The 26,620-nt window shown below is 37.7% G+C and overlaps 2 protein-coding genes across 4 annotated transcripts; one reads left to right on the top strand and one right to left on the bottom strand.

The window, feature by feature from the left end:
- Positions 1 to 15,628: 15,628 nt before the first annotated feature.
- mphosph6 (M-phase phosphoprotein 6) lies at positions 15,629 to 19,346 on the top strand. 2 transcript variants are annotated; one of them, XM_041269361.1, is made up of 5 exons: positions 15,629 to 15,809; positions 16,668 to 16,780; positions 17,072 to 17,162; positions 17,872 to 17,975; positions 18,496 to 19,346. In XM_041269361.1, exons 1-5 carry the CDS (start codon positions 15,759 to 15,761, stop codon positions 18,620 to 18,622), a joined length of 486 nt encoding a protein of 161 aa, XP_041125295.1. In that variant the 5' UTR covers positions 15,629 to 15,758; the 3' UTR covers positions 18,623 to 19,346. The 2 variants fall into 2 exon arrangements, with proteins under 2 accessions (XP_041125295.1, XP_041125296.1); XM_041269362.1 differs by having other exon boundaries at positions 16,642 to 16,780.
- A 1,771-nt stretch (positions 19,347 to 21,117) lies between these two features.
- On the bottom strand, positions 21,118 to 23,992 carry LOC121325857 (arylamine N-acetyltransferase, pineal gland isozyme NAT-10-like). 2 transcript variants are annotated; one of them, XM_041268945.1, is made up of 3 exons: positions 23,410 to 23,992; positions 22,668 to 22,705; positions 21,118 to 22,333 (listed from the first exon to the last, which is right to left on the bottom strand). In XM_041268945.1, exon 3 carries the CDS (start codon positions 22,325 to 22,327, stop codon positions 21,455 to 21,457), a length of 873 nt encoding a protein of 290 aa, XP_041124879.1. In that variant the 5' UTR covers positions 22,328 to 22,333; positions 22,668 to 22,705; positions 23,410 to 23,992; the 3' UTR covers positions 21,118 to 21,454. The 2 variants fall into 2 exon arrangements, with proteins under 2 accessions (XP_041124879.1, XP_041124880.1); XM_041268946.1 differs by lacking the exon at positions 22,668 to 22,705.
- Positions 23,993 to 26,620: the final 2,628 nt, after the last annotated feature.

Here is a 26,620-nt window from a genome sequence, read left to right as displayed (position 1 = left end):
GCTCTACAGTAAACGTTTTTGAAGTATTTTTTGAGACCATCCAGGTATGTGAAATGTTCCTATTTTTTACTCCATGTGTATTTCATGCCCCAGTGTACAATGTGCACAAGGTACCTACTATTTACCCATTAAGTGCCAATTTGAGGACAGGCTACTTTGTAATTTTGTGGAGCATTTTAAACTGGCATCTACGTTGTTTAAATGTTCTCTTTAGCTACATTGTTATGGTATCTTACACTAATTTTGTTAGTTGCAAAAGTTAAGTCTAAATGCAACTGTTAATTCTGCAAATATAGCCCTTCAGATGCTTTTATGATGCCTCAATATAAAATGAGAAACTGGCACCTAAAGATGATAAATGTCTTGGTGTTTTCCTATGAACTGGAATTATATAGTTAGCTCCATGTGCTTTAATGATGAATGGGACGTACAGTATATAACATCACAAAGCATTTCAGATCATTAGACAGCACATGTTTGCTCATTGGTCTTATTTTGTCTTGCAGAAAGTAGGTGAATCAATAGATACTTCCAAGAAAACTGTATACATTTTACATTGTTTTATATTAAACTACAGTTTTCATTGAATTGCGACTCAAAGTGAACAATGTTTATTGCATTATCTGTAGTGAACAATATTCCATCTAAAATTGTGATTAACACAAGAATAACTAAGAAAAGAAAATAACCAAACAAATTCAAAATGAAACTGGAAACTATTGGCATTTTACTAACTCTCAGGGTTGCAAATCATTTTGAGTACAAAAATTAAACATGTCTACAGGCACCAGAATTTAATGTTACTGGCGCTATAAATTTGCACCCCAGACTCTGAGGTATGGGTATTTACCATTCATAATTTATTTTATATTATTTGGCAATATGCCACTGCCTATGTTTAATCCCTGACTTTTGAAGGTAAGCACTCAGAAACGAATAGAGAGAAGTTTCCAGCATCAATATAAAGAACAAGTCCAATAATAGATATCATGCTGTGTGCAGCTCCAGAAGGACCTCCCATTGCTTTTCTGTGCAGTTAGCTATCCTAATGGCAATTTTGTGATAATGAAGCGAGTCCTCATTACTGAATTTGTGTATCAATATCATTGTCAGGTTTGATAATGGGCCTCATAGATCACGAGACAGGACTCAGAGATCTCTTTTGTATTTTCTATATCTTGAGTAATAAATAACAAAACTATAATATGATATGTTATTAGCACTAATATTTTCAAAGAAGCTGCAATCAATTGTATTGACAGTATTTGTTCTCATTCATTAGGTTTGTATTTCTATACTGTTTATTGGCGATTATACATTTATAAATTCCCTGTTGCTGAAAGTGCAGGTACAAATACTGACCACCAGTGGCACTGCATGCTATGCAAACATCTCATCAGCAGTGAATTTTATGTAAAGTAATACTATGTTGAAGGGAGAGCATTTCAGCATAAGATCTTTTGCACTTCTGTGTCAGTTACTGGTGTTTGTGTTTCTCTGTTACGTGCTTCTTATTTAGATAGTTCCTACAGTACGTGTATTTATATTTAAGCATCTATAGTTAAGCAATAAGGCAAGAGAGGGCATGTAGTGCTGGATATTGTCACTTCTTGGTACCTCTAGTGCCTTCCAAGAAGTGACAATATGCAGCACCACCCATGCCCTCAAGTGCCTTTGCCTTATTGGTTTTATAAAACAGACTTATAATCGTTTTATAAAAAAAAGAAGGGATAAATCTATATATTTCCAAAGATTTACTAACATTTTGAGATATAACCTTCCAGAGAATTGACCCAATGAACTATAAATACTATTCAAGTAAAACATTTTCATTTTTTCTTGTTTCAGTTAATTTTTTTTTTTACTGTAATAAAGAATTTAAATAACTACAAAAACCTTGATTAGATGTGTTTCAGTTAATTGCTCTGACTTTAAATTACTATTAAAAAACAAAAAAAACAAAAAAAAAAAAAACGCTTAGTTGTATACGAGCCCTTCCTGCATATTATACGTAACATTGTTGCTAGGTAATTCGCTCCCATTGAAAAAGGAAAACGTGACAAATTCATCGAACATCCACTAGGAAGGGCTGTAGAAAGTGTTTTGTCCTTTTTATCCTTAAGTTTTGTTGAGGAGCTGCAGATGATAACGGACGGACATAAGGTGCGGAAAAAACTGAGCTCCACTGCTTTCGGTTTTCAGCCGAAGCAGTCCAGTAGCTCCTTAAACTGGATTCTGCACTGTGACCAGTAACTGACATTATTGCTCCCCTCCAAGCCAGATTCGCTAAGTAGGTGCACAGTTGCTTCTTATGCTGTGATTCGTATATAGCGACGAGACCGAGCTGCTTCCAGTGATAAGTGAGGCATCACTGAAGCGAGTTGATTTACTCCCATTGATTTTAGGGTATACCAGACAGCTTCATCATTTAAGTGGCATACATGAATTTGGCAAGGGTGAAAGAAAAAACTGCCAGCCTCAAGGGATTTTATTGACATATTTTTTAAAACTCGAAATGGGACAAAACGGATTACCAGATATGACATATATACACCCACTGTGGCTCTCTTTATTTATTCCATTAAAAGCTTTGTGATTTTTTTGTCTCTTCGTTGTAGTTTAATGATACAAATTCCACTCCATTTTCACGTGTAGTGACAAGAAGCTGTCAGGTTTGAAAAGACCTCCGCCACGCCTGGCCATGTGTAACTGAATATCCAGTCAGACTTTATCCACCTGAGCAGAGCAGAGGGTGTGTTGCTGGAAAGAGCTGCTGAGTTTTGTACCTTCTCCAGGTCAGCAGTAGTAATACATCGATGGTGGTGTCTTTGCCTGCTTTTCTGTATGTAATACATTATTGGCATTTGAATGCTTGGTTGCTAACAATGCTATGTCAGTGTTGTTTACATATTGACTGAGACCAGCACGGAGGCTAACAAAGCTAGTAATGGAGTATTCTTGACCAGCTGAATTATGCACTGAAGCATAGGATCCTCATAACTCACTGTTTAAAATTTAAAAAGAAACTCTTTCAAAGTCCATAGCCATTTATTTTTGTTTCATCCAATCAATAAAAACACCAGCAGCAGAAGCAGTTGTTTTTTTAATTTTTTATGTTTGCTTCATTTCAGCTTTCTTCAATTTCTGTAAGTTGTTGACTTGTTAGTTCCTCCTGTCTCTTGCTTTTTTTTTTTTCAACACAGGTTTTACTTCAAATTCTAGCCACTTGTCTACTGACATGCCTCCGAAAAGGTTAAATGTGATGTAAGGAATCTCACTCATAATTAAAAACTTTAAAAGACCTTTCACAACAACATAATACTTATGGTGAGTTTAATATATCGTGTATTGATAATTTATTACTCAAACCTTGATGAATTCCAAAAAAAATCTGCAGTGTATTAAGCTACATTTATGCACGGTTTAAAACCCCTCAGCAGCCAATCAGCGTGCAGCATCCAAACATTCCGTTTGATAATTAGCGTTATGTACAGTGAAGGATGTAAATTACTTGGATTGCTACACTTTCTGTAGTCTTTAATTATTGTTTTACTTTACAAACGTTACTATTGAAGAATTAAACCAGTAGATACAGCTCTTCACTTGTCCATGGGAAGTAATGAAGATTAAATTAAGACACAAATAATCCTCTTTCACACTGGCATGATCTACCCGGGTCAGAACCTACCCGGGCAAGACCCGATGTCATGCTGGTTGGATTCTGATAAAGCAGGGTCGACCTGGGTGACAGACACAAGTAAAAAATGTACGTATCAATGTCCTGGAAGTAACTTGTTTTTGAGGCTTCCATCTAAGCTTCTCAGGATTGAACTGTCTGCCCAAATGTTGATTTGAGCAAATGTTTCTTCATCCCTGCTGCAAATCTGGCTCATGATGTGTCTCAAGCAACAAAACTATGGCTAAACAGACAGTCCTTGCGGAAGTGAAACTTTCACACAGGTATGACTCTTTGTTATTGTGTCGGCTCACGGACGGCAGTCAAGCATCTTATCTCGCTCAACCCGGGTAAAAGTGTGTCAACCCACATCCTGAGGCGGGTCACTGGGACCCGAGTCCGACCCAGGTATGTGGTTTCACACTAAACAGGATTGTGACCCGGTTAGCCATGAAAAACCCTATTGTAGAACAATTAGCAGGCAATGGCATTGCCACAGCAACACACTGGATCGGGCTCTGATACAAGTGTATTGGATATGTTACCATGGTACTGCAATGGATTTTAGCTGGGTTAGAAACTCACATTAGCCCTGCACCTAATCCTTGGTTTCCAAACTACCATCAACTAAGTATATTATTTAACTGCTTCATTAGGCAGGAGTTTGAGCAACCAATGTTAAGCATAGTGTTCATTCCATTGCAGCTGCATGAACAGCTCCTAACAGACACAGATGACTTATTCAAACCTGATCAGAGCAGACTTAGCAGGTTCCTGATTGTTCAAACTCCTGGGACCTGCTGATTTCAATAACATACCTAAACAAGGAGAGTTCTGAAATCCAGGACTGGGTGCAGGACTAGTAGAAGTTTCAAACACTGTTACAGTAATCAAAATATGAAAAGTTACCACTGTTGTAGTACAGTACCGTTGCACTGGCATTGCAGTGTGCTTGAATACATAACACAATGGGATTAATCAACCGGTTACGCATGATAATAGCAAACACACTGCAAAATAATCCTTGATTCAATTTGCTCATCTTCCCCATTGTGTAATTAGTTAATAAGAGTAATGAATGAAATTTTCTTCTTCTTGTTTGCTCTCCACATTTTATCATGATTGCAATCATTCCAAGTGGTTCTCATTCAGTTCTGCTTGCCTCCCATAGATGTAACATAGGATAGATCAACCAAGGTAACTTTATAGAAGCAAGAACCAAGGCCATCTAGCGATCTTCAAGTTGTTTTTTCTTTTGTTTTGCTGCCAATATACAGCTGTACACTAGATGATGCTGGCACTTACTAATATAAAGACACTTTGGCTGATCTGACCAACATTATTTAAGTCAATGGCAGGAAACCTTACCACCAGAAAAACTCAAAACACTTCATCACAGACAAATCCAGGATTTGAGTATTTGCAATAAGAACCAGAAATGTTTGCAAAAATCAAACAAAGATAATACCATTTGAAGGCACACTGTTTAAATAAATAATTGACAATGGAAAGCAATGGTTTACACATGCACTAAGAGACTTTAAAGTTACTGCAGTATTTGACTAAAAGTCATTGACTTCTGTGTGGTTAACGTGTCACATGACCCTCCCAAATTGAAAAATGGATTGATTGCTGTAAGAGTAATTTCACCTTGACAACACAATGCTCCAGCGACTATATTTCTTTACCTTGATGAATTCCATGACAAGCCTGGCATCCGTTATTAATAGGCATAATTTCCTGAAACAAAACAAAAAAAAAGACTTGGAAACAATTTGATTACGGTATGGTTGGATGTGATTAAATTTAGATTTCCACCCTGGAGACATGAAGCTCATTAAAGCCATTTCTCTTTGTCTTTTTCTCACTGATCTTGCGTTAAAATCACTGCTACAATTTGAAATAACAAAGTATTTGCTACTTGTCTAATGGCTTGTACTACAGGCTTCTGAACAGTTATTTTTTTGTTAAATACTTTTGTCTTCCTGTCCAGTGTTATAAAAACACATGCTATTGGGTAAGCACCTTGTTATTACACTATTTTTACACATTTGAAATTAGATTTTCTTTTCTGACTAAGCGCTTGGTGCCACCTAGTTATGGCATATTGCATCAGATTTTCTGCTATATCTTCTGCAAACACTGAAGGATAGATTACAATTCAAAAATGGACTACACTATGTAACACAATTTTTGTTCCTGGGTAGTAAGTGTTATTTCCTAATTGCTTATGCCTCAAAAGTATAGAAAATGGCTATTATTCCCCACAAACTTTGCTTTTGTGACCAGGACAGTGATACTTTGAAACGTACCTATTTCCAATGAGAAAGCGGTCTTTTCGTTCACATAAAGTCAGAATAAAACAACATATGAATCCAAATTAGCATGTATTTATACTAAAGTAATACAAAAATGACTACAAAAGATTTAGAAGTGAGTAGTTCTTCAAGATTTACGATTATACTGTAAATCACTTTCACGAATCAGCCCCCAGATGTAGTCTCCCATCATGTTCTTGTTATACTGTCCTTGGTAGCGGCGTTCAAAGTCCAGTATATCCTGGTGGAAGCACTCGCCTTGCTCCTCCGAGTACACTCCCATGTTCTCCTTGAATTGATCAAGATGAGCATCAAGGATATGGACTTTGAGGGACATCCTACAGCCCATTGTGTCATAGTTTTTCACCAGAGTCTCAACCAGCTCCACATAGTTTTTGGCCTTGTAATTGCCCAGGAAGCCCCGAACCACTGCGACAAAGCTGTTCCAAGCCGCTTTCTCCTTACTAGTGAGCTTCTTGGGGAATTCATTGCACTCCAGGATCTTCTTTATCTGTAGTCCGACGAAGACACCGGCTTACCTTTGCCTCAGACAGCTTAGGGAAGAAGTCTTGAAGGTACTTGAAGGCTGCCGACTCCTTATCTAGAGCTCTGACAAATTGTTTCATAAGGCCCAATTTGATGTGCAGTGGTGGCATCAGCACCTTCCAGGGGTCCACCAGTGGCTCCCACTTGACGTTGTTCCTCCCCACAGAGAACTCGGTCTGCTGTGGCCAGTCCCGCCTGTGGTAGTGCGCCTTGGTATCTCTGCTGTCCCAAAGGCAAAGATAGCAGGGAAACTTGGTAAAACCGCCTTGGAGACCCATCAGGGATGCCACCATTGCAGCCTCTTGATGCCATCTCAGAAAAATGCTTATATGTATCCACTTAGGCAGCTGGAACTAAACTGAACTGGTGGGCTTAAGGCCCCTGTATTTATACTACTATTTATATTACTGGAAAGTTCTAGAAGTTACTCCAAATTTACTCAGCACTGAATCTATCTGGAATATTCTGGAAAATAGGTAAATTTCAAAATATCACTGTCCTGGTTACAAAAGCAAAGTTTGTGGGGAATAATAGCCATTTTCTATACTTTTGAGGTATAAGCAATTAGGAAATAACACTTACTACCCAGGAACCAAAAAAAATTTGTTACACAATGCTATTAGTCGAGGTGAATGTACATAGTATTTTGAAAGCCTCCATCCTCTGATGTGAATCATACACAGGGTTTGAACCAAAAAAAAGAGAAAAAGAATGATTTATTAATCAGTTATTTAATGTTATGCAGTATCACAAATATTTCTCATTGCGGGTTAGAATAACACATTATATTTTAGCCCAACAACAGCTACAGTAAGTATTATTAGAAACATTTGCCAGTATCTAATACATGTAAATCATACTGAAGAGTTTTCATACAGTAAGGCAAGTGTGACTAACCTAAGAGTCAGCTAGTGAACAGATACTTGATTTTCTTTTGTATTGCTGGCATTGTGTAAATGTGCACTGGGTGGCTGTGCTTAAGAACAATTCTAAATGATTGCAGACATCCCAATAAGGTAAGGAAACAGTACAAACTATTTGAAATGTAATGCCACATTCATAACATATTTTTTCTATGCTTTGTTTTACTACTACTGTACTACAATACATCATTTGTGATTGGTTGTTAAGGATACAAATATTGATAAAAGAAACCAAGCAAACAAAAAGTCAAGATTGAAATCCATACATTTTAATTCAATCCATTCCCATTAGTTTCCACAGACTCAAGTCTCCAGTCTGTAGTGAACCCCATAACATCCAAGTTGTTTATGTTAAAAGATTGATGTGCCTTCTTTAACCATAGCACTGTTCTCTCCATATCCAAGGTCTTGTGACAGTAAAAATCATAAACTGTCCCCAGTCTACATACATTCTGGAGATCCTTCACACACAAACACAACACACACACACGCACACACACACACACCAACATTTGGAGTTTAACATTAGACAACAATTCTTATTCAGTGCTGTATTACTGTTCAAATCCACCTCTAGAATAATTAGTATATAGATTGTGCAGAGAAAACTTGTTTACACACAGTGGTTAAAGTGGAAATCTGGAGCTGGGGGGCCCCGTGCCTTACCCATAGGAACTTCCTTGTTTCAGTACTTCAGATTTAGTCCCTCTAATATGACAAATGGAACTGTTGTTGCTCAGGTAAAACCCCCTTAACACAGACTTACCAACAGATACATAAGTGTGACAGTAAACATCATAAAAAGGTTACAAAAAAGAAAAAAATAAGAAAATGTAAATGGAATCTCCTTACACTTTAATAGTAGGGCAATTGGTCTGTGAACTTCACTGCAGTATGACGTATAAGTAGGAAAAGGATTATAAATCTAGTAGTATATTTACAGTAATAACACAGGCCTTCCCTGGAGAGGAGATTTTGCTGGTCCTAATAAATGAGTTTATTAAGCAAGTCAAGTACTTCTAACATTATATTTCTTTTGGTTGTTATTACTATTTTCTGTTTCAGTATAAATTGAAAGAAAACTGCTCAATGCATTTAAATTGGACATTGAGGGTAGCATATCACCAGATTTCTAAAAACCAAAAGGCTTACAGCAAAGCACATTAGGATATTGCCAGGATTTTTAATAATATTAATTTTAACATTGGGGTAACAGCATATAAAAAAATACACACTGGTATGGTGGTAAATATGGTTCACGTTATTAAAACAGCTAATCTCTTTAAAATAAGGACCAAGAGCTAATCCTACAGCTGACTGTACTCTGAACTCTGCTTGTCCAAACTGACCTATAATACCAAAATGCCTTCAGACTGCAATATAATAGTATGGTATGTGTAAAACATTTTCAGTGGTCTGTATATTTCATTTAAACAGTCATAACTGATTTTTGATTAAATATAATTATAATAAAATGTAAAACGAATGGTGTAAATGAATATATTGCGTGGGCGTGCATTTTATAAAATGTCATCCTGTGCAGTTGGGTGATAGAACTGTGCAAAATTGATTCTTTTGTAATAAGAGACATCCTACAGATGAAATATTAATTTATATAAATCACAAAAATTAAGACTCTGGAAATACTTCGGCTAAGCGTTGTTTTTTTGTTTTGTTTTGTTTTGTTTAATGTTCACTGTGAAGTTCTTAAATTAATCTGTTTGGTTTAAACTTGTCTGTGAGTTTCCATATCTGCTGCTTGTCTAGTAAAAGGCCAGTAAATATTTGTTTGAATAACCAACTCTTTCCTAGTCATCTGGTCACAAATACTGCCGTTTTCAGCAGGCAAGTGGAAAGATTTTAAATAAACAGGATTTGATATATTAAAGTAAAGTGGAAAAAAATTGTATCAAAGGCTTATAATCAATTAACAAACCAAACCGGCCATAAAGGTAACCAAGGCGATATTCGAAATATTTTTTTTCAACCTTTGAAAAGCATTACTTTCACCTTTCCCTTGATAAACTATAAACTAGATATTTGGACTCCACTTGCTTGATGACATTTGTAGGGAAATGACTGGCAGTCAACATTTCTCTGTAAACAAACATCTGCTGCAGTGGGCTAAATAGTTATTTGTGTGCAAATATACAGCAATATGCACACCTGCAGTTTGCATGGTCACTCAAACTCTCTGCATTGTTACAGGCTCAGCTGAAGTTTCTCTTGAAAATTATAACTCTTGGTGCATTGGTGCTTGGTTGTGAATTACTAAATATTCATCAATAGGAACTAATCTGGAATTGTTAGCATTCATTTCAATGAACATTCACCTTCACCTGGTTAATTCTGACAAGAAGTCGTACTAAAATGCCATATTTGCATAATCACTTTCAGGTTTTGCCAGTTTTGGCATTGCAGTAAATTATATGAAAAGCCTAGCATCAACATGTTCGTTCAGCTGCTTCCTAAACCCAGGTAATGTGTACCATTGCTATATAAGCTCCTTTATACAGTATGATCCTGGTATTTCATGTGAAGCTGTTGAAGATTTGTTTGATGTGCAAAAAGGGTTAAAACATTTTTTTCTAAAGTAACGTGAATAGCAGTTATTCCATTTTCAGTATTAATTTAAAAAAAAAAAATCAAGGAAAATGTAAACATATTTTACATATAACTCCTTTCATGTCTAATTTAATAAAAGGGAGGAAGAATAATCCTGCTATTCTGCAATTTAGTATACTGTATATTTATTTTCATTAAAGTGGTTGTAGATTAAAGTCCTACTTCCGAACTATAAGGCTTGTAAGGAACTTGGCCCTGACTACATCTGTGAGCTGGTGAAGCCATCCACTCGGGGTCGTTCTCTTTGTTCCTCTCAACCATCTCCATTCTCTGTTCCTCCCTTCCCCCTTCCGGTGGAAGAGCTTTTTATAATCACGCTCCCAGACTGTGGAATTTGCTCCCTGAAAGTATTTTTAAAAATAGTATATTTTTTATTAACAAAACACTCTTTTATGAAAAGCACTTTTCGTGATATATATATATCTATAATATATATATATATATATATATATATATATATATATATATATATATATTGTAAATTATTGTATCATTTCATAAAAATAGCCTGTTGTGCAAATGCTATATTGGTCTCAAATGTTCCAATGACAGGTGAACGATATAACCAGAGTGTAACCGAATTGTTAAAGAAATACACTTGCTTGCTCACCTGGACAGGGAAATTGCCCTCACTCTTTCAATGCCTTCTCTCTACCATTATCAACCAGCTGCTTCCCCTAGTGAGTGGTGTGCTTCAGTGTGTAACATGCTTTGACCAGAATATGATTGATACAACGTGTGTTTTTGTCCAAACTGCACGTTTGAGACCTATGGAATAAAGAGTAATCCATTTTTTAAATTTTTGTTTATTGTCAGCTACAACCATGAGTGGAACTGAAATTTAAGCCCGATTTAACCTATCTTACTTGCGTTTTATATTTCAATTTAGAATAAACGTTTGTTTACATTTAAAGTTATGATCGAGCGCTATTGATGACAGACTATTGCTCATTCTAATAAGAGGTTAGAGAGTTAATTTTAAAGTCTTGTTGTGTTAGCTACCATTGACTCACTAGTGGACATACTTAGGTAGCCACTTTAATCCATTAAGTGCCATTGTCCTCATTTGAGGACAGGCTACTTTGTAATTTTTTGGAGCATTTACCTGTTACTTAAATGTTCTCTTTAACTATATTGTTATAAGTTACTCTAATTTTGAGAACATTTTGCAGAAGTTAAGTCTAAATGTAATTGTTAATTCTGCAAATACTACCCCTTCATATGGTGTTATGAAGCCTCGATATAAAATAAAAAACTGAAGCCAGTGATGATAAAGCTCCATTTCGTATGTGTTGAGCTTCCTAGCCGGCATGAAATGTCACTGGTTTGATTGCAGGCACGTCTATCTTGACTGTCCTCAGAATAAAATGCATCACTTTGTAGCTAAAATTAAGGATTTACATTTTTTCTGTGAATAAATATTGATTTAGAATGTATCAAATTGCATAAATACAGAAAATGGTATTTGGTACTTAGGATTGTTAAAAAATCACTATCTAAACAAAGTTTTGCATCATTTCTCTTTTTTTCAATTAAATGTATTTAAGTAATGGCAAGACCATTAATGATCAGTTGTGGTATGGTCCGACACCGGAAAGCTGGTGGGGAAGATGACAGCTGCAGAAGACTAACACTTGACAGGTGTCTATCAGCCCACACAACATTCCAAACATTCCAAACTCTGGAGCAAGCACAGCCAGCATAGTGCGTAGTTTATAGCCACTTCACAATAAGATATTTAACATCTTTCTTAGGAAATGCATGCAAATCTTTAAACAATAACCATTTAATGTGTGCAGTACTGTAGTGTTGTGAGTGTTACAATGAAGACACTGTCATATAGTGGTAATATAAGTAGTTGTTAGATTTTAAAACTCCCGCTCTCACTCCACATGTCCAACTGTCAACTCTACTTCAATAACATTCTTATCTAGTTACATCATGCACTGTTTGTATGAATATATACATATTTCATTGACATATAACAATCACTAGCTAGAATCCAGTCTTTACTAGACTGGAGTCACTACGTTACATCTCTTCCTTCTTTCTAGTTGTTTAAACTTAGGTTTGACTAATTACACCAACTCTTCTACAGTTTAACTTTCTAAAACTATTTACATTTAGATTTAGGACACTGAACAAGTTACATTCAATCATTTTGATATCCATACTATCAGTATTTTTGCAGTCTCTGCATTTTTTAATTTTTTTTAATTTAATTTTTTCTTGTTCGTATTGTTGCAGATGTTGAGGTCGCCTCATCTGTCTCATAGGGTATCGTCGCTGTTGTTAAAGTAGTTGAGTAGGTGTAGATGATGGCTTGAGGTGGGAAGAGTTGCGTGTTACTTGATGTCCCTTTTAGGTTGTTGTAATCCTGGATCCTTTTGTGATCACTACAGTGTACGGTTTGTTGTTGAAGGGTGTAGAAAGTTTGTTGTCTTGATGTTGTCAAAGAAAAACGGTATCACCTGGTTTGATCAAAAATTGCTTGGCGTGAAAATGAAAATCAGCATAGGTTTCCATGTAGCTTTTATGTAGGTATCATAATTTCCGGTAGTTGAGTGTGACCAGGCCCACGCTGTGTCTTTCTTTGTGAGCTCTCAAAGCAGATCAATGATGGTTGCAAAGTTTGGAACAAACCTGGTGCAGTAGTGTACCATGCCTATGAGACTTCACATTTCACTAGGACTGTATTGTGCGCTGAATTTGTTGATGGAATCTATTTTCTTTGGATCTAGAGTTACTCCGTTTTTAACTTTTTGGAACTCTTTGGAACGCTGTTTTGAGTGCTTGATCATGTTCTTTTTGGGTGACACCATAGATAAGGATGTCTTCACTGAAATGTTTAACTTCAGGTATGCCTTGTAAGACAAGCTGTATTGTGTTTTGAAACACTTTTGCAGCTAATAATATGCCAAAATTGAACGTCTGTAGCGTCCAAGTCCTACATGTGTGGAAAAAGTAGTTATGTATCTGGATTCTGGAGCAAGTTTCAGTTCATGGTACCTTGCCTTGAGATCCAGCTTGGAGAAAACAGTAGTCCCATTCAACTAATGTATTATGTCATCCACTGTGGGAGAGATATGACATTCCCTAAATATTGACAAGACACATATCCTTACCTCTTAAGGCTTCTTGGGTTTTTGGTACTGCTACGATTGGTGAAACCCATACTGTTGGGCCAGTGCTGTTTCGATGATTCACAGTTGTTCTAGTCGATCGAGTTCTTATTCCACTTTATTTTCTGATGTGGAAAGGGATTCTTCTGTGTGGCTGTACCACTGGCTGCACGGTTGTGTCTATGTGTAGTTTACATTACATATAGTGTATACATATTCATCTGGGCTGGAAGATTCATTTTCGTTCTCAGTCGTTTCAGCATCGTTGTTAATTTTAGATAGAACTTTGATAATTGTTGGTTTTCTTTTGCATTGCTATTTGTTTTCTATTTCACGGTCTTTGCTGCCCTCATGTGGTTTCCAGAGGAGGTGCTGAGCAATTTGATTCAGCTTTCCGCAGGAGTTACTCTTCGTGCCTCTAGCAGGGCAACATGCTTGCCCTCCTTTGTGTGGGAATGTGCCTCCGAAGTTGTAACAGGTATTTTTGTTGACCTGCGTTTTGCTTGTGTTTTGTTTTTCGAATTGTCTGTGTTTGTACGGTCTGCGCTGAGCAATGTGATTTACCATCGCAGCATCTCTGTGAGCTTTCTGTATGTTCTTCTTTCGCTTGAAAGTCAGACATTTCTAATGGTCTCCCGAAAGCTAGTAATGCAGTTAAGGTTAATGATGGTTCTCTTAACGCTTTACGCCGTACTGTCGAAGAGCAGCTTAGTATTGTTTGCGATTTTATTTCTGTAAACGTCCGTGAATTCAGTTGTCTGCTTGCTGTCTCAGTCGTATGTGGTACTCATCTAACGATTATCCTGTCTGTTGTGTTGTTTGTCTACACATATTTTATACTCAACATTATTTTTCTGTATAAAATATTTATTAAACTTTTCTACTGTTTTGTTGTAATTTTAAGCGTCGCCTGTATTGGTTAAGGTATCAAATATATAATACACCTTTTCTCCAGCAAAAACGCAATAACATGGTCCACTGTGTACTGTTTTCTATGCAGGAAGCAATTAGAAAGTTATCGAACCTGGATCAATTTTTTCCCATCTGAGCCCTACAGAACACGGTATGGAGCGCCATTTGTGCCAAAACTATCCAGCCTTCGTTGATTTCTGAATTTGTTTGTCAATTCGTGACTTGGTCAATTTGTTTGTCAGTTCGTGAATTGGTCAGTTTGTACAGCAGTGCGCCCATACATTTGTCAATTCATACAGTAATTCATAAACGTATTTGTTCATTTCTCTAATAATTAATTACCTAATTAATTTGTCAATTTGTTAATACGAAAGGCTGTACAGACTATGGCGACTGTGTGGTACAGTGGTTAAAGTAATTTGCTAAGTTATAACCAGGCGGTCCCCGGTTCAAATCTCAGCTCAGCCACTGACTCATTTTGTGACCCTGAGCAAGTCACTTAACCTCCTTGTGCTCTGTCTTTCGGGTGAGACATTCTTGTAAGTGACTCGATCGTCAGCAAATGCATACTAGTTTCGTATCTTGTAGCGCTTTGTAAAGATTATTATTGTTATTACGGACCTGCAAATTTCCAATCAGCCAGACAAATATCTCACAATGCTTTGCACGCAGTGAAACTCCATTGAACTCCATTGAGTATCTTGTTAAATAGAATGTCTTTTGAAACGCCTATCTAAATATTATTGGCTGAAGCAGTTTTAAGTGAAGCTGGTTTTCATGGATTAAAATATCAGTGTGTGCTCTAATTGGCTAGAAAGGTTGCAGTTTTTCGTCACAGTGCGACATTGAGAATTGGAAGTTTGTTCACAAGTTTGTCTGTTTGGAAATTTGCAGGTCCGTACAGCCTTTCGCATCAATGAATTGACAAATTAACTAATGACTTGTTAGGTGAATTAACAAATACGTTAACGAATAACTGTATGAATTGACAAATGTATGTACGAATTGACAAACGAACGCCTGTCTAGTCACGTCACAGTTTGTAAGACCATACGTCACTGACATATAACAATCACTAGCTTGAATTCATCTTTACTAGACGAGTCACATTGCAAGTACATCCACAGTATCGTTATTACACATTATTATTATTATTTATTATTATTATTATTATTATTATTATTATTATTATTGTGGAGATGAGAAGATTACAACTTGTCTAAAACAAGTGTGATTCTGAGTTGTTCTGCTTCACAGTGACCAGTTCCTTGATTGCAGAGAGGAGAATTACATAAAACATATCAATTAAACTCAGCAGAACGCGTATTGAGCTTGATAGAGAAGCCTGTTGTACAACAGTATAAAAAAACATATATGAAAATTAAATGTGCTCTTCCACCGATTTTTTTTGTACGGTACTGAATGCTCAGCAAATCTGTGATGGATTACTCAACTGTTAGTCTATATCAGTGTATCATAGATGGATTGGTGTGGCCTGCCTGAGAATCTCCCAGCGCTTTCACATTTGGCTGTGTCTGACATGCCTGTGGTAGTGTTTAGTACGGATTAGGAGTTTTCTTGACTGCTAATTTAACGCAAGTTTCTTTTACAGCGTTGTTTCAGTAATTAGCCGAATATGGCAAGTGACGGCACCGCGAAGCTCTCCAAAAACTTATTACGGATGAAGGTAGTGTTGTTTCTGTTTTGCATTGGTCATGTATTTTGTAGTCGGCGTCAGGCCTGGTTGTAAATTGCGGTTTAATGTCGGCAGTGTTCACAAAATGTAGGAGGAATTTAAATACAGTACCGGCCATCATCATTTTATGTAATGCCCTTTTCTAAGAATTGAAGTTCTACACAGTTAACCAAAACAAGGTACCACTTCACAATACACGCAAAAAAACTTGATTTATTTATTTACAACCTTTTAAATTGTCACCACGTTTTGTCCTGGTTTTACGAATTGATTTTCATTATACAAGCATGGTTTTCAATTATCAACAAACACAGACGCGTGAGGGCGAAGCTTTTCAGTACAGCATTGTCATTTGGCTGTGTCCCGTGCACACGAGATATACGAGTATAACTTAAACATTTGTTTTTAAAAGTAACACATTTTTAGATAATATTCTAGTATAACATTTCGCAATGCAGATCATCTTTAATTCAGTGCGCTAATTGCTAGTCCACGCGTTTATTAAGTCTTGTCTGCATGGGTAGAGCGCACCACTCATTATGGATAAATCTTTTTTTATTAAAAATTAAATGGGGGGGGTATTTTTTTTTTAAAGCTTGCATCTTTAATTTTACAGTGTTTGGCGCTCCCAAGTGACAAAAAAATATATAGTCTCATACACTGGTATCTAAAACAGATCATTTTTGGTTACGCATTACTTCAATTTGAAAAAGTAGTGTCCTAAGTGGTTAGTAGAACATTTCTGTTGTTGAGACACTGGATCGAGTTTCTATGTATAAACCAGTTGTGAAGTATCAGTAAGTTTTCATTGACTGTACAACAGTGATGTTGTTTGCTTGGTTGAACTAGTTTATGCAGCGTGGGCTGGATGCAGAGACGAGAAAGCAGTTGGAAGAAGACGAGAAGAGGATAATCAGTGATGAACACTGGTACCTGGATTTACCAGAGCTCAAGGAGAAAGAGTAAGACTGCAATTCATTGCTAGCTTGCTAAGTTGAAATATACACCTGTCCCCTGATTAAATAACCAGTTAGGCTATTCAATAAGCTAGCATCAAATTTTGAAAATATGACTAAGTGAATGGCAGTTATGTGGTTTCAGGTTATGTAGGTACTGTGGATAGGGTGTTGGTGCAGGCATTAATAATAAATGTGTTTTACTGGTATGAAATGTATTGATTTGATGTACTGTAAACAGTTTTATGGATGCTATAGTAATAGTTCATTGTCTTCATGTTACATTTTTTTTTAAAGGAATTTCATTATAGAGGAGAGGAGTTTCCTTCCATGTGAAGACTTGCTATATGGCAGGATGTCATTCAAGGGTTTTAATCCTGAAGTTGAGGTATTATAGTTACATCTATTTAATCACAAGTAAAATTAGTTTTGTTACATTAGGATCACATATCCTGATTTAGGTCATTAAAAATACATGTACAGTCTATCAAAGCTGTAGAATAATCAGATGTCAAACCACAATTTCTGTATTAAGTGAAGTGTGTGTATATATATATATATATGTGTGTGTGTGTATATAAATAAATTAAATATTTATTTGTTGAAGTGTTATGAATTGCCCACATGCCAAAGTTAATTAATGGTTGTGGAGATACTTGAGAATTGTATCATTGTAATTGAACCTTGGCACACTTGTGTAATTGTAATAGCCATATAATTGATCAATTACAGTTAAATTACACACCTTTCCAAACTTAATCATTCACAGTTCCATGTTGTGTGTTACACTGAGCGAACATTTGTCTCAGTTTTCAACAACTTCGTGACCCCATTTGTTTGAAAAATGGTATAGAGTGTGTTTCAGTATTTGTACCTGTGATTACTGCTTGGTTAAATAAACAGCATACACATGTTAATGTGTGGAGCCATTTATGTAACTTTTTTTAGTGTAATTGTAATTATAATTGTCGTCTGGTCTTTTACATCCTGTTTACAAACCACCCAACTGTGCTATTCCCCTTATGTTATGCTCCAAGGTGCTTTTTTTTTTTGTTTAAAACTCCCATTTCTTCTGCCTATTTAACACTGTTCTGCAGAAACTCATGACCCTGATGAATTCCCAGAATAGGACTGAGGATGTTGAGGAAGAGGAGCAAAATAAAACAGGAGTGGATGTTTCAGACGAAGAGATGGCAAGGAGGTAAGCAAAAGACTCTGTCTGGGCTACGGACCCAGAAATGTGTTGCTGAGAAAGGGCTTGTTGGCAGTTGTCATAAACATTCTGATTCAGTGGGTCTTTTTCAATGCTGCAGTTTCCTGAGTGGTCTAATGAAAATTACTGTTATGTTTGTTTTCTTTTTACATTTGTTGAGGTGCTTTGACAGAGTTCAGGAGCTGCTCTTCAGTACTCATTGCCTGAGACAGACATAATGCCTGTAATGTAGACTAGATCAGTCAAAGTGGCTTTATACAGTAAGTGGCTGCACCATTTGTGTATTGCCAGCAAAACAAGACGAAACTTAATCAAAAATAGAAAATCACTAATCGCCATTGGCTGTTACTTCTCTAAAGACACTATAACTGACCTTACATGTTGCATATGACAGGCAGCTATAACTGAAGAGAAGCTCCACAACTCGGATAAAAGTAACTTAATAAACCTAGTATTTGACTAAGCTATGTGCAGTACTCTTTAAATGTAAAATGTGATTTCCTTGCAGATATGAGAGCTTGGTGGGGAGCATCAAAAGGAAGTTTACTAAAAAGCGGAACCGCTCAGCAATTCAAGAAGAGGACAATGTTAGGAGTCCCAAAATCAAGAAAGCGTTCTTAAAACCACAAGACTAGAAAAGAAAAGGGAGTTAAAGAGGATACGTTAAAAAGGACAATTGACTGGCAATTGAGTGTCAAAGGAGGGAGAAAATGAGTTTTTATATATTGGTGTTGTGTGTTCCTGATGACCCAGAGTTCATGATGATTGAATTGTTAGCTTTTTTTAAACATTTTTTAAATTTAAAAGGGGTGTTTACACATCCTTCTTTTTTTAGCCACTATATAGAATATCAGCTCATGAATGGAAAAATGTTGTCTTTACCAAAATATATCCAATATAGGTTTTGATTTTGCCAACATTAATAATTGAGAACTTTATTAACGTTCTTTGTACTCGCTCTGTTCAGCATTGGCTGCAGTTCCTTCACTTTCTCAAGAGATCTAAACAGATATCAAGTTGCTTTGTACTTGGTATTCAACTACATGTGTGTTGCAAGAAAAAGCTCTGAATTAAGGTAATATTTTTTGACCTTCACTTGCTTATAGTTTGACGTTAATTTGTTTAAATAAGTATACATTTTTCTAATCTTGCCTTATGAAAAATCCAATCAGTGCTGTCAAGTTTTCATCCAACACATTGAATCAGTACACTGCATTGGTATTGATCAGTGGTATCGAAACCAGTGGAAATCTGGTCTGTTCATCCTGTGATTGAATTGTTGTATGAAAGTAGTTCAGTGTATGTATGAAGAAACAGATTAAAAAATAAATACATGTTGCACGTAGGAACAGTTCAGAATTACTCTAGTAGGTATGTGTTTGTATTTACCTGTATAAATGAGGTGCATGACTTTGGTCTGTTGTATACTTTGTCCTAATGACTAAACAAAGTAAACCACATAATGTATTTTGAGATAACCCACTGCTTCCTTGATGTTGTACTGCCTATTCTTAACAAGATGACCAGTCAGTGTTTGATTCTGAAGACACTAAATAATTATGTTGTTATTTTCATAAAACAAATGACAAAGTCAAGTAGGAGAACGCTTTCAATGCAGATTAAAGCACTGGCAGAAATGTTTACCTTATCATTTTTATCTGTTTATATACAAGAGTTTCTTGATGTGTCGTTCCCTGTGCTACTCAGCAACAAGTTATTTAAAACACAACTGATAACCAACACTTCTCCAGTAAAGAACTGCAAGCTTAAGATTTTGTAAACCGTTTACAAAGAGAGAAGGTGGGGTGCAGTAGTGTCTTACGCCTTTTTTACACTGAATTTTTAAGCACCTTCACAGTAGGAGCATTGCATAGTCATGAGGCTCCAAAACTACTTGGCCCTGGTCTGAAGATGATGTTAAATATTCAGTATGAAAGCACAACTACCTCAAGTGCTATCCTTTCTGGTAGAAATGTGTTTTGAGGTCCTGTGTGGTTTGACATAATGACATCTCAAGAGCTAAAAAAATAACCTTCTGCAGCCATGCTTGATTAATGTTTAATAGCTCTTTAGTGGGGGTGGCATTGAGAAGTTTGAGAGCAGAGGTGACCTACAGAGAGTTACATTTAATTAAGTAGAACAAATAGAATATCATTTTGCTAGGGTGAACATGGGTTTTTCAAGTTTTGAAATTCAAATATGCTTGTGTTTTGAGTAAGCTGAATAAAATGGAAAATTACCATATAAATTATCTTGTAGAAAAAAATACCAACATGGTCATACATTAAGCAGTGTTTGTTAGAATTTTTGTCTCAGCACTAAAAAGTACTACTAGTTGATGTACATTAAATATACATTCAGTTACGTTTAGATAATGCCTAAAAACGCTATTCAACTAGTGTTTTTATAGAAATCAATCACTCATATTTTAATACTAACATGCAGAAAAAAAAATATACAAAGTAGAAACATGTACTTAAAATAATTCAAATCGTACTTGTGGGCCTACATACCTTTTTCTACATATGCCTACATTATATATTGTAAGATAGCAGGGAGGGGGTTGAAATTCCTCCCTGCTAAACCATGTGAAAATGCACTTGTGGGTGAATGGGTTAAGGGTTTTTGAATGGTGTTAATTGTTTTTACTGTTTAGTTAATCCCCTGCACCTGGTGCTAATTGTAAATTGGAGCCAGGTGCAGGGTATTTAAGAGAGGCAGCCAGTCTACTAGGGACTGCTGAGTGAAGAGCCCGTGTGTGTGAGAGAGAGGGAGAGAGAGAGGGGTGTGCACAGTTGTTTCACAGGAAACTGAGTTGTGTGAAGTCTGTGTGAGTTTTGTGTGTTGGTGTTTATGACAGGTAAACGGCTTAGCCATCCTGTGGTCAGTGAGGGAACAGTCTGCGTTTAGTTAGAGCTCCGAAAGGGAGTTAGGTGTTTATTTCTGTTTGTTTTGTTTTCATTTGTGTTTATTAAAAGTGCGCGTCAGCGCCAGAAAACTCCACTTTCAGTGTCTTGGGTCTGCTTTTAAAGGGGCAACAAACTCTGTGAGTGCAAGGATCATTTACTATATATATATATATATATATATATATATATATATATATATATATATATATATATATATATATATAGATAGATATAGATATAGATATTTTGTCACTTTTAATCTGTCTCATTAATGCAATGAGTGGGCACAACTCTATTCTAGCTACCTGATCAAAGGTTGTCCAAACAACAGCAGTTAACCTGCCAAAACAATTCTCTATTGATTACTCAAAATGTGATGAAGCATGGATTTGAAATTCCAGAGCAGGGTGTTAGAATCAATTTGTGCAAAAATACATGATTTCAAAGCAGAGCATCCCTTTTATTAATAGTAGATCTGTGTATCTGCTCTTCAGCTCCGATACTAATCATTCTGTCAAATTAACATTATTGATCATATTGATTACCCTGCAGAGATGCCTAGATATTGTAACAGGCTTTATTGTTGACAGGTATAAGTTTATTTTCTAATACCACACCAAACTTCTCTTCAAGTACCTTCTCCACTTCTTCATCAGGGACTGTAGACACGTCAACCAGATCAATATCTTCCCGGTAGTTATAGGTGACCTCACAATAAGTCCACCCAATTAGAGCGCGAAACCCAGTGGTGGTCTGCAAGGAGCAGATAGACTTATTGGTGAACAAGGATTCTGGAGACGTCTGGAGAAAAGTACACTTCTGCTCAAAATGATCTATGTTGCGTGGTGCCATGGTAAAACAATAGATTTTTTTAGAAAGACTCTTGTTAACCAGAGAGGAACAAGCAAAGCTTTTATTTGGAACATGAGGCTTGCGTCTAGTCTTCTGCAAGACCCAGACACCCTTGTCTTCAACGAGACAGAAGACGCCAGGAAGCTGAGGCTGGTCCTTCCCTGAAATGAGTTCCAGGGGCTGCCAGATTTGACCAGAGACACCGAAACTCACATCAGCTATGTATGGCTTCCCATCAATGATCACCTTGGATATGAGATGTGACTCTTCAGGGTTATAATCATCCTTGAGGTTGTCATATACCCTTGACCCCAACCGGGTAATGTCATACCCCATTTCTTTCAACACCCAGGAGAAGAGCTGGTTGTTTTCACAGCACCATCCCCCTCGTTTGTTTCTCACAATTTTGTTGTAGATGGTTTCCAGGTCTAAGGTGATTTTCTCCCCACAGTGAATGCTGAGGTTTTCAAACGGGATTGACCTGATGTGGTGCTCGTGTAGTTCGGTCAGAGTTTTCAGATCAGCTTTGTGACTGGGCTCTTTGTAGCCGATTCTTGCAAAATACTCAGTCAGATTCATTTTCTCCTGTTAAAGAAAAATATTTTCACACCATGGGAGGTGGAGACAAAACCAAACCCTCGTGTCTAAGAATCTGACCTCATTTGACCACTGAAGTCTTTCTAGTATTTTATTAAGGTTATTTTAGTATTGTTGCATATTATACCATTGCTTGCTTTATTCTATATATAAAGATACAACTATTAAGCACCTAGCCTTCAATGTACTTTATCATAGAGGGAAATAAGATAAATGGAGAAATAGACTTAATACAATTATATAAGAAGGAATGTACCAAAGGAAGAGATAACCAAAATAGTCATGCTAGATATAGCTGGAGGACCATACCTCCAAAACCTACCTTTATAGTACATTGAAGAGCTGCTTGGAATGTGCAAACTTAAAAAAAAAAAAAAAAAAAAAAATCAGCATTTTCTAAGATAATGCCTTCATTAACTAATTGGACAGTAAACATTCATATGTATGTACAGTGTATGTCACCATGACCTAGAGAGCTTATACACCTTGTTAATGAATTGCCATACCAGTTTTCCAAGTGGGTGATGTAGTGCAGTGCTCTAATCAGCAAAACAGCAGAGACACTATATTCCGTGTATCTCTTCACATTGTCATGCATAATCACTTTAAAGCTATGATAAATATTAGAATGATCTGTTTGTGAAAACAGAATTCACATTTCTCATTGCAAAGGACAGATAGACTGCATAAAACAAAAACCTTTATCATCACGCTTCATTAAGCATTTGGAATATATGTGATTTGTCAGCAATTTCAGATTCAGTTTGTTAACTGTTACACCATGCTTAAAAACAAGTAGTTAATAACTGAATAAATTAACATACAATTTTACAGAGCCTAAGGCACTTTACAATCCTACTGCATGCTTTAAAAAATTGCATTTGGGTGATCTGCAAACCACGAAAAAAAAAAAAAAGATTAGTGCTACAGGTTAAAATACAAAATTAGAATGAAAAGAAATCATTAAGTGAGGAGTTTGCCAAACTAAAGTTTTCTAGGAGGGACTTTATAACGGTTTTTAAGGCTTCCTGGAGGTTTACTGCTGAACAAAACAAGGTACTTACCCACAAAATATCCAGAACACTGCAAGCAGAATTGGACCTTCTTGTACCTAAAGCTGTGGTGAGGACTGTAAAGGGTTAGATACAGTACACAAGTAACCAGAATTTACTTATTTCATGTATTGTAGCTGTGATCTATGTAGTATGTTTCCTTGAAGCTGCTACAATATTTTAGGGTTGTGTCTTGGGGCGGAGTTGTTCAAAGTCTCGTAAAAAGACAGTAAGTAGCATGTGACTGTATGGATCGGAACAACAGGTCTGTTTTACCAAGTCGTGTGGAGAAGCAGAGACTTCCTGATCATATGACTTGACCTGCGATCCGGTGCCGCTTTTATCAGGTGTGCTGCAGCAGAAACGTGACGCAGATCAGAACCAGTAAATGTCTGACAAAGCAGCACCTAGGAAGTATGAGAGAGACGCTGAAAAGTAGAAACACAACAAGTACAGTGTCATCACGAGGAAGTTATGTGAAACGAAACACCAACGCTGACACGCTGTACCAACAAATGTATGTGACGGTACCAGTACTTCGAAAAATACATTGGAGAGAAATCAACAGGAGGAAACAACCTAGGTTTATATGGATTACAGTGGGGCAATCTCCATGGAAAAATAAAAATGGGTCTCATCTTTTTCTCACTCTATTTTGGTAGTAGTTTCGGGTTGTGTGTGTATGCATGTAGTTTTCTTTTAGACTGAGAAATTATCGTTCCAAATGCAAATAAACAATTTTATATTAAAATACCTGAGACAGTAGGTTTGTGCCCGAGTTCGAATTTGGCCTTGTGCGACTTACTGATATCATACAGCGTTCTTAAACCAAGTTTCCATTAAGTTTTTAGGTTGTCTTAAAACACAGCCTGCCTCATTTGGTCTCCAAAATAACTAAATATAAATAAATAAATAAATAAAATAAGTTGTTCCCTTTCAATTCGAAGACGACCACCAATGACATTATGTGTGGGATATGCCTGTCCATTGGGTAGGTATTGCTGAGCCTTCTATACCAGGGCTGCTGATAGGCTCCTTCCTGGATTGATGCACTCAGTCCCGGCCACCTACACTAGTGTGGTAACACAGGGCGCTGCATGGTATGCGGTGTACACCGTGCACTATACTCTGTGTGCATGGCACTCGGTGCGTAATCACTGCCTCAGCCTAGCGTACAGCTCACAGTGCTGCTCGGTACCCAGTGCCAGGGTACTCGGTGCGCACGGGGCTTAGCATACACGGTGCATACGTAGATTGATACTATACATATGGTGCTGCGCGGTACGCGGTGCACAAAGCGGCCACGGTACTCAATGCATGGTGCACAGTGTTAATACCCTTGCTGCAAAGCTAGTGAGTGTGCACACTTTGTTAGCACTTAACCAGTGCTTCAGCACAGTGCAAGCAGTGTGTTAGTGCAAATGCACAATGTCAGGCCCATGTCTGGAAAATCGGTGTTCCATCCCTGCTCAGCCTGCAACGCCAACATCCCACAAGAGGACAAGCATACCCTGTGCGCGCTGTGCTTGGGAGTTCAACATGCCACCATGGCCCTCGGGAGGGAGGTGGCATGCAGTATCTGTGAGGCTTTTCAGCCCAGAGTGAAAGGCTCATTTAGAAAGAGCCATGAGGACGAGCTCCGTGTCCTCCATGGCCAGACCGTCAGCAGCTCTGGGAGCCCTAGATGACCTGTCCCAGGACCCCCTGCTCGTCATGCCTAATGTGCAGGCTGTCCGTAGTCGCACCATTCATGAGAGGGAACATTGACCCACACGGCGCTTGTGACAGAGCATCTGGTCAAGCTGGGCCTCACCATAAATGAAGCAGAGTCGGCTTACACCAGTGCCATGCACCACGTACCTGGAGCTCCGGCTGGACTCCACTACGATGCATGCATACCTGTCGGACAACAGAGTTGGTTACCCTCAGATTGTGCCAGAAACTATTGGCCATTCAGCTGGGTCTGCTTCGCATGCGCCCGGTACAAGCGTGGCTCAGTGCGTTCCACCTCAATGCCAAACACCGTCGGCTGTGTCTTACGCGTGCTCGGAAGATCGAGGTTCTCGCTCACCTGCACAAAGGTGTGCAAATGAGAGTATTACTGAACTGAAGTTGAAGTATCTGTCTATGAAGACAGCCTTCCTCTTGGCAATCACCTCCACTAAGCGGATCCTTGAGCTACAGGCACTGTCTGTGCACAGCTATTGCATTGGTATTTGAGAAGACCGCAGCAGGGTGTCTGCACACCAATCCTGCTTTCTTCCCCAATGTGATTACACCCTTCTACATTAACCAGTCTGTGGAACTGGTGTCCTTTCATCCGCCTTGGTTTGCTCCGATGGAGGATGAGAGATTGAGTACGGGCATTGAGATGCTACGTGCATAGGACAATAGCTTATGCGTCAATCTGACCAGCTCTTTGTCACAGAACACCAACCCTAGGACAGCCCCTCTGTAAGCAGTGTCTGTTGCACTGGATTGTGGACACTGTCTCAACTGCATATAATGGTGCTGGGTTGCCCCTTTCTGGTGGGTAGCCACACACTCTACTAGAGGATTGACTATTTCTTGAGCCCTTTTCAAAGGTGTCTCAATGTCCGATATTTGTACTGCGGCCAGCTGAGCTAGGCCGCATACTTTCTCCAGGTTCTACCGCCTTAATGTGGTAGGCCCTGTCTTGCCTTCTGTAGGCACAAGGGTCCTTGAGTTCACATCGCTAACCTCTGGGCTAGACAGTGTTGTGTCGAATTGAAAGGGAACGTTAGGTTACTTGCCGTCAACCTGGTTCCTTTCAAGAGAATACGACCACTACCCTTGTGGTCGCTTTGGTCGTCCCTCATGGGTTTGATTGAAAACGTGGAAGAGCTTCCTTTGGGTTACGGTTTTATTCCCTTGGTGGGTGGGACCAAGTGCGTTTTCCCAGGAAGGGACCTGTCGGCAGCTCTGCTATAGAGAGCTCAGCAATACCTACCCGAAGGGCAGGAATATCTCAAACCTAATGTAGTGGTGCTCGTCTTCTCTTTCAGGGAACCAGGGTTACAGTAAGTAACCTAACATTAATAGGACTGTTAAAAAATCACTACCTAAAGAAATTTTTGCATCATTGCTCGTTATAATTTTCAATTAAATGTTAGTGGCAAGACCTTTAATGATCAGTCGTGATGTGGTCAGACAGAAGTACACCGGAAGGCAGGTGGGGAAGATGACAGCTGCAGAAGACTAA

This window comes from Polyodon spathula, chromosome 13 (genome assembly GCF_017654505.1).
Source record: "Polyodon spathula isolate WHYD16114869_AA chromosome 13, ASM1765450v1, whole genome shotgun sequence".
Taxonomy (NCBI): domain Eukaryota; kingdom Metazoa; phylum Chordata; class Actinopteri; order Acipenseriformes; family Polyodontidae; genus Polyodon; species Polyodon spathula.
Note: the sequence above shows the minus strand (reverse complement) of the source record. Positions and strands in the feature narration are given on the sequence as shown.

Excerpts from the sequence above, each read along its gene's own strand:
- mphosph6 (XM_041269361.1), top strand. The coding sequence starts at position 15,759 with ATGGCAAGTGACGGCACCGCGAAGCTCTCCAAAAACTTATTACGGATG. Across the intron at positions 15,810-16,667 it reads AAAACTTATTACGGATGAAG|TTTATGCAGCGTGGGCTGGA; the intron begins GTAGTGTTGTTT and ends TGGTTGAACTAG. Across the intron at positions 17,976-18,495 it reads GACGAAGAGATGGCAAGGAG|ATATGAGAGCTTGGTGGGGA; the intron begins GTAAGCAAAAGA and ends ATTTCCTTGCAG.
- LOC121325857 (XM_041268945.1), bottom strand. The coding sequence starts at position 22,327 with ATGAATCTGACTGAGTATTTTGCAAGAATCGGCTACAAAGAGCCCAGT.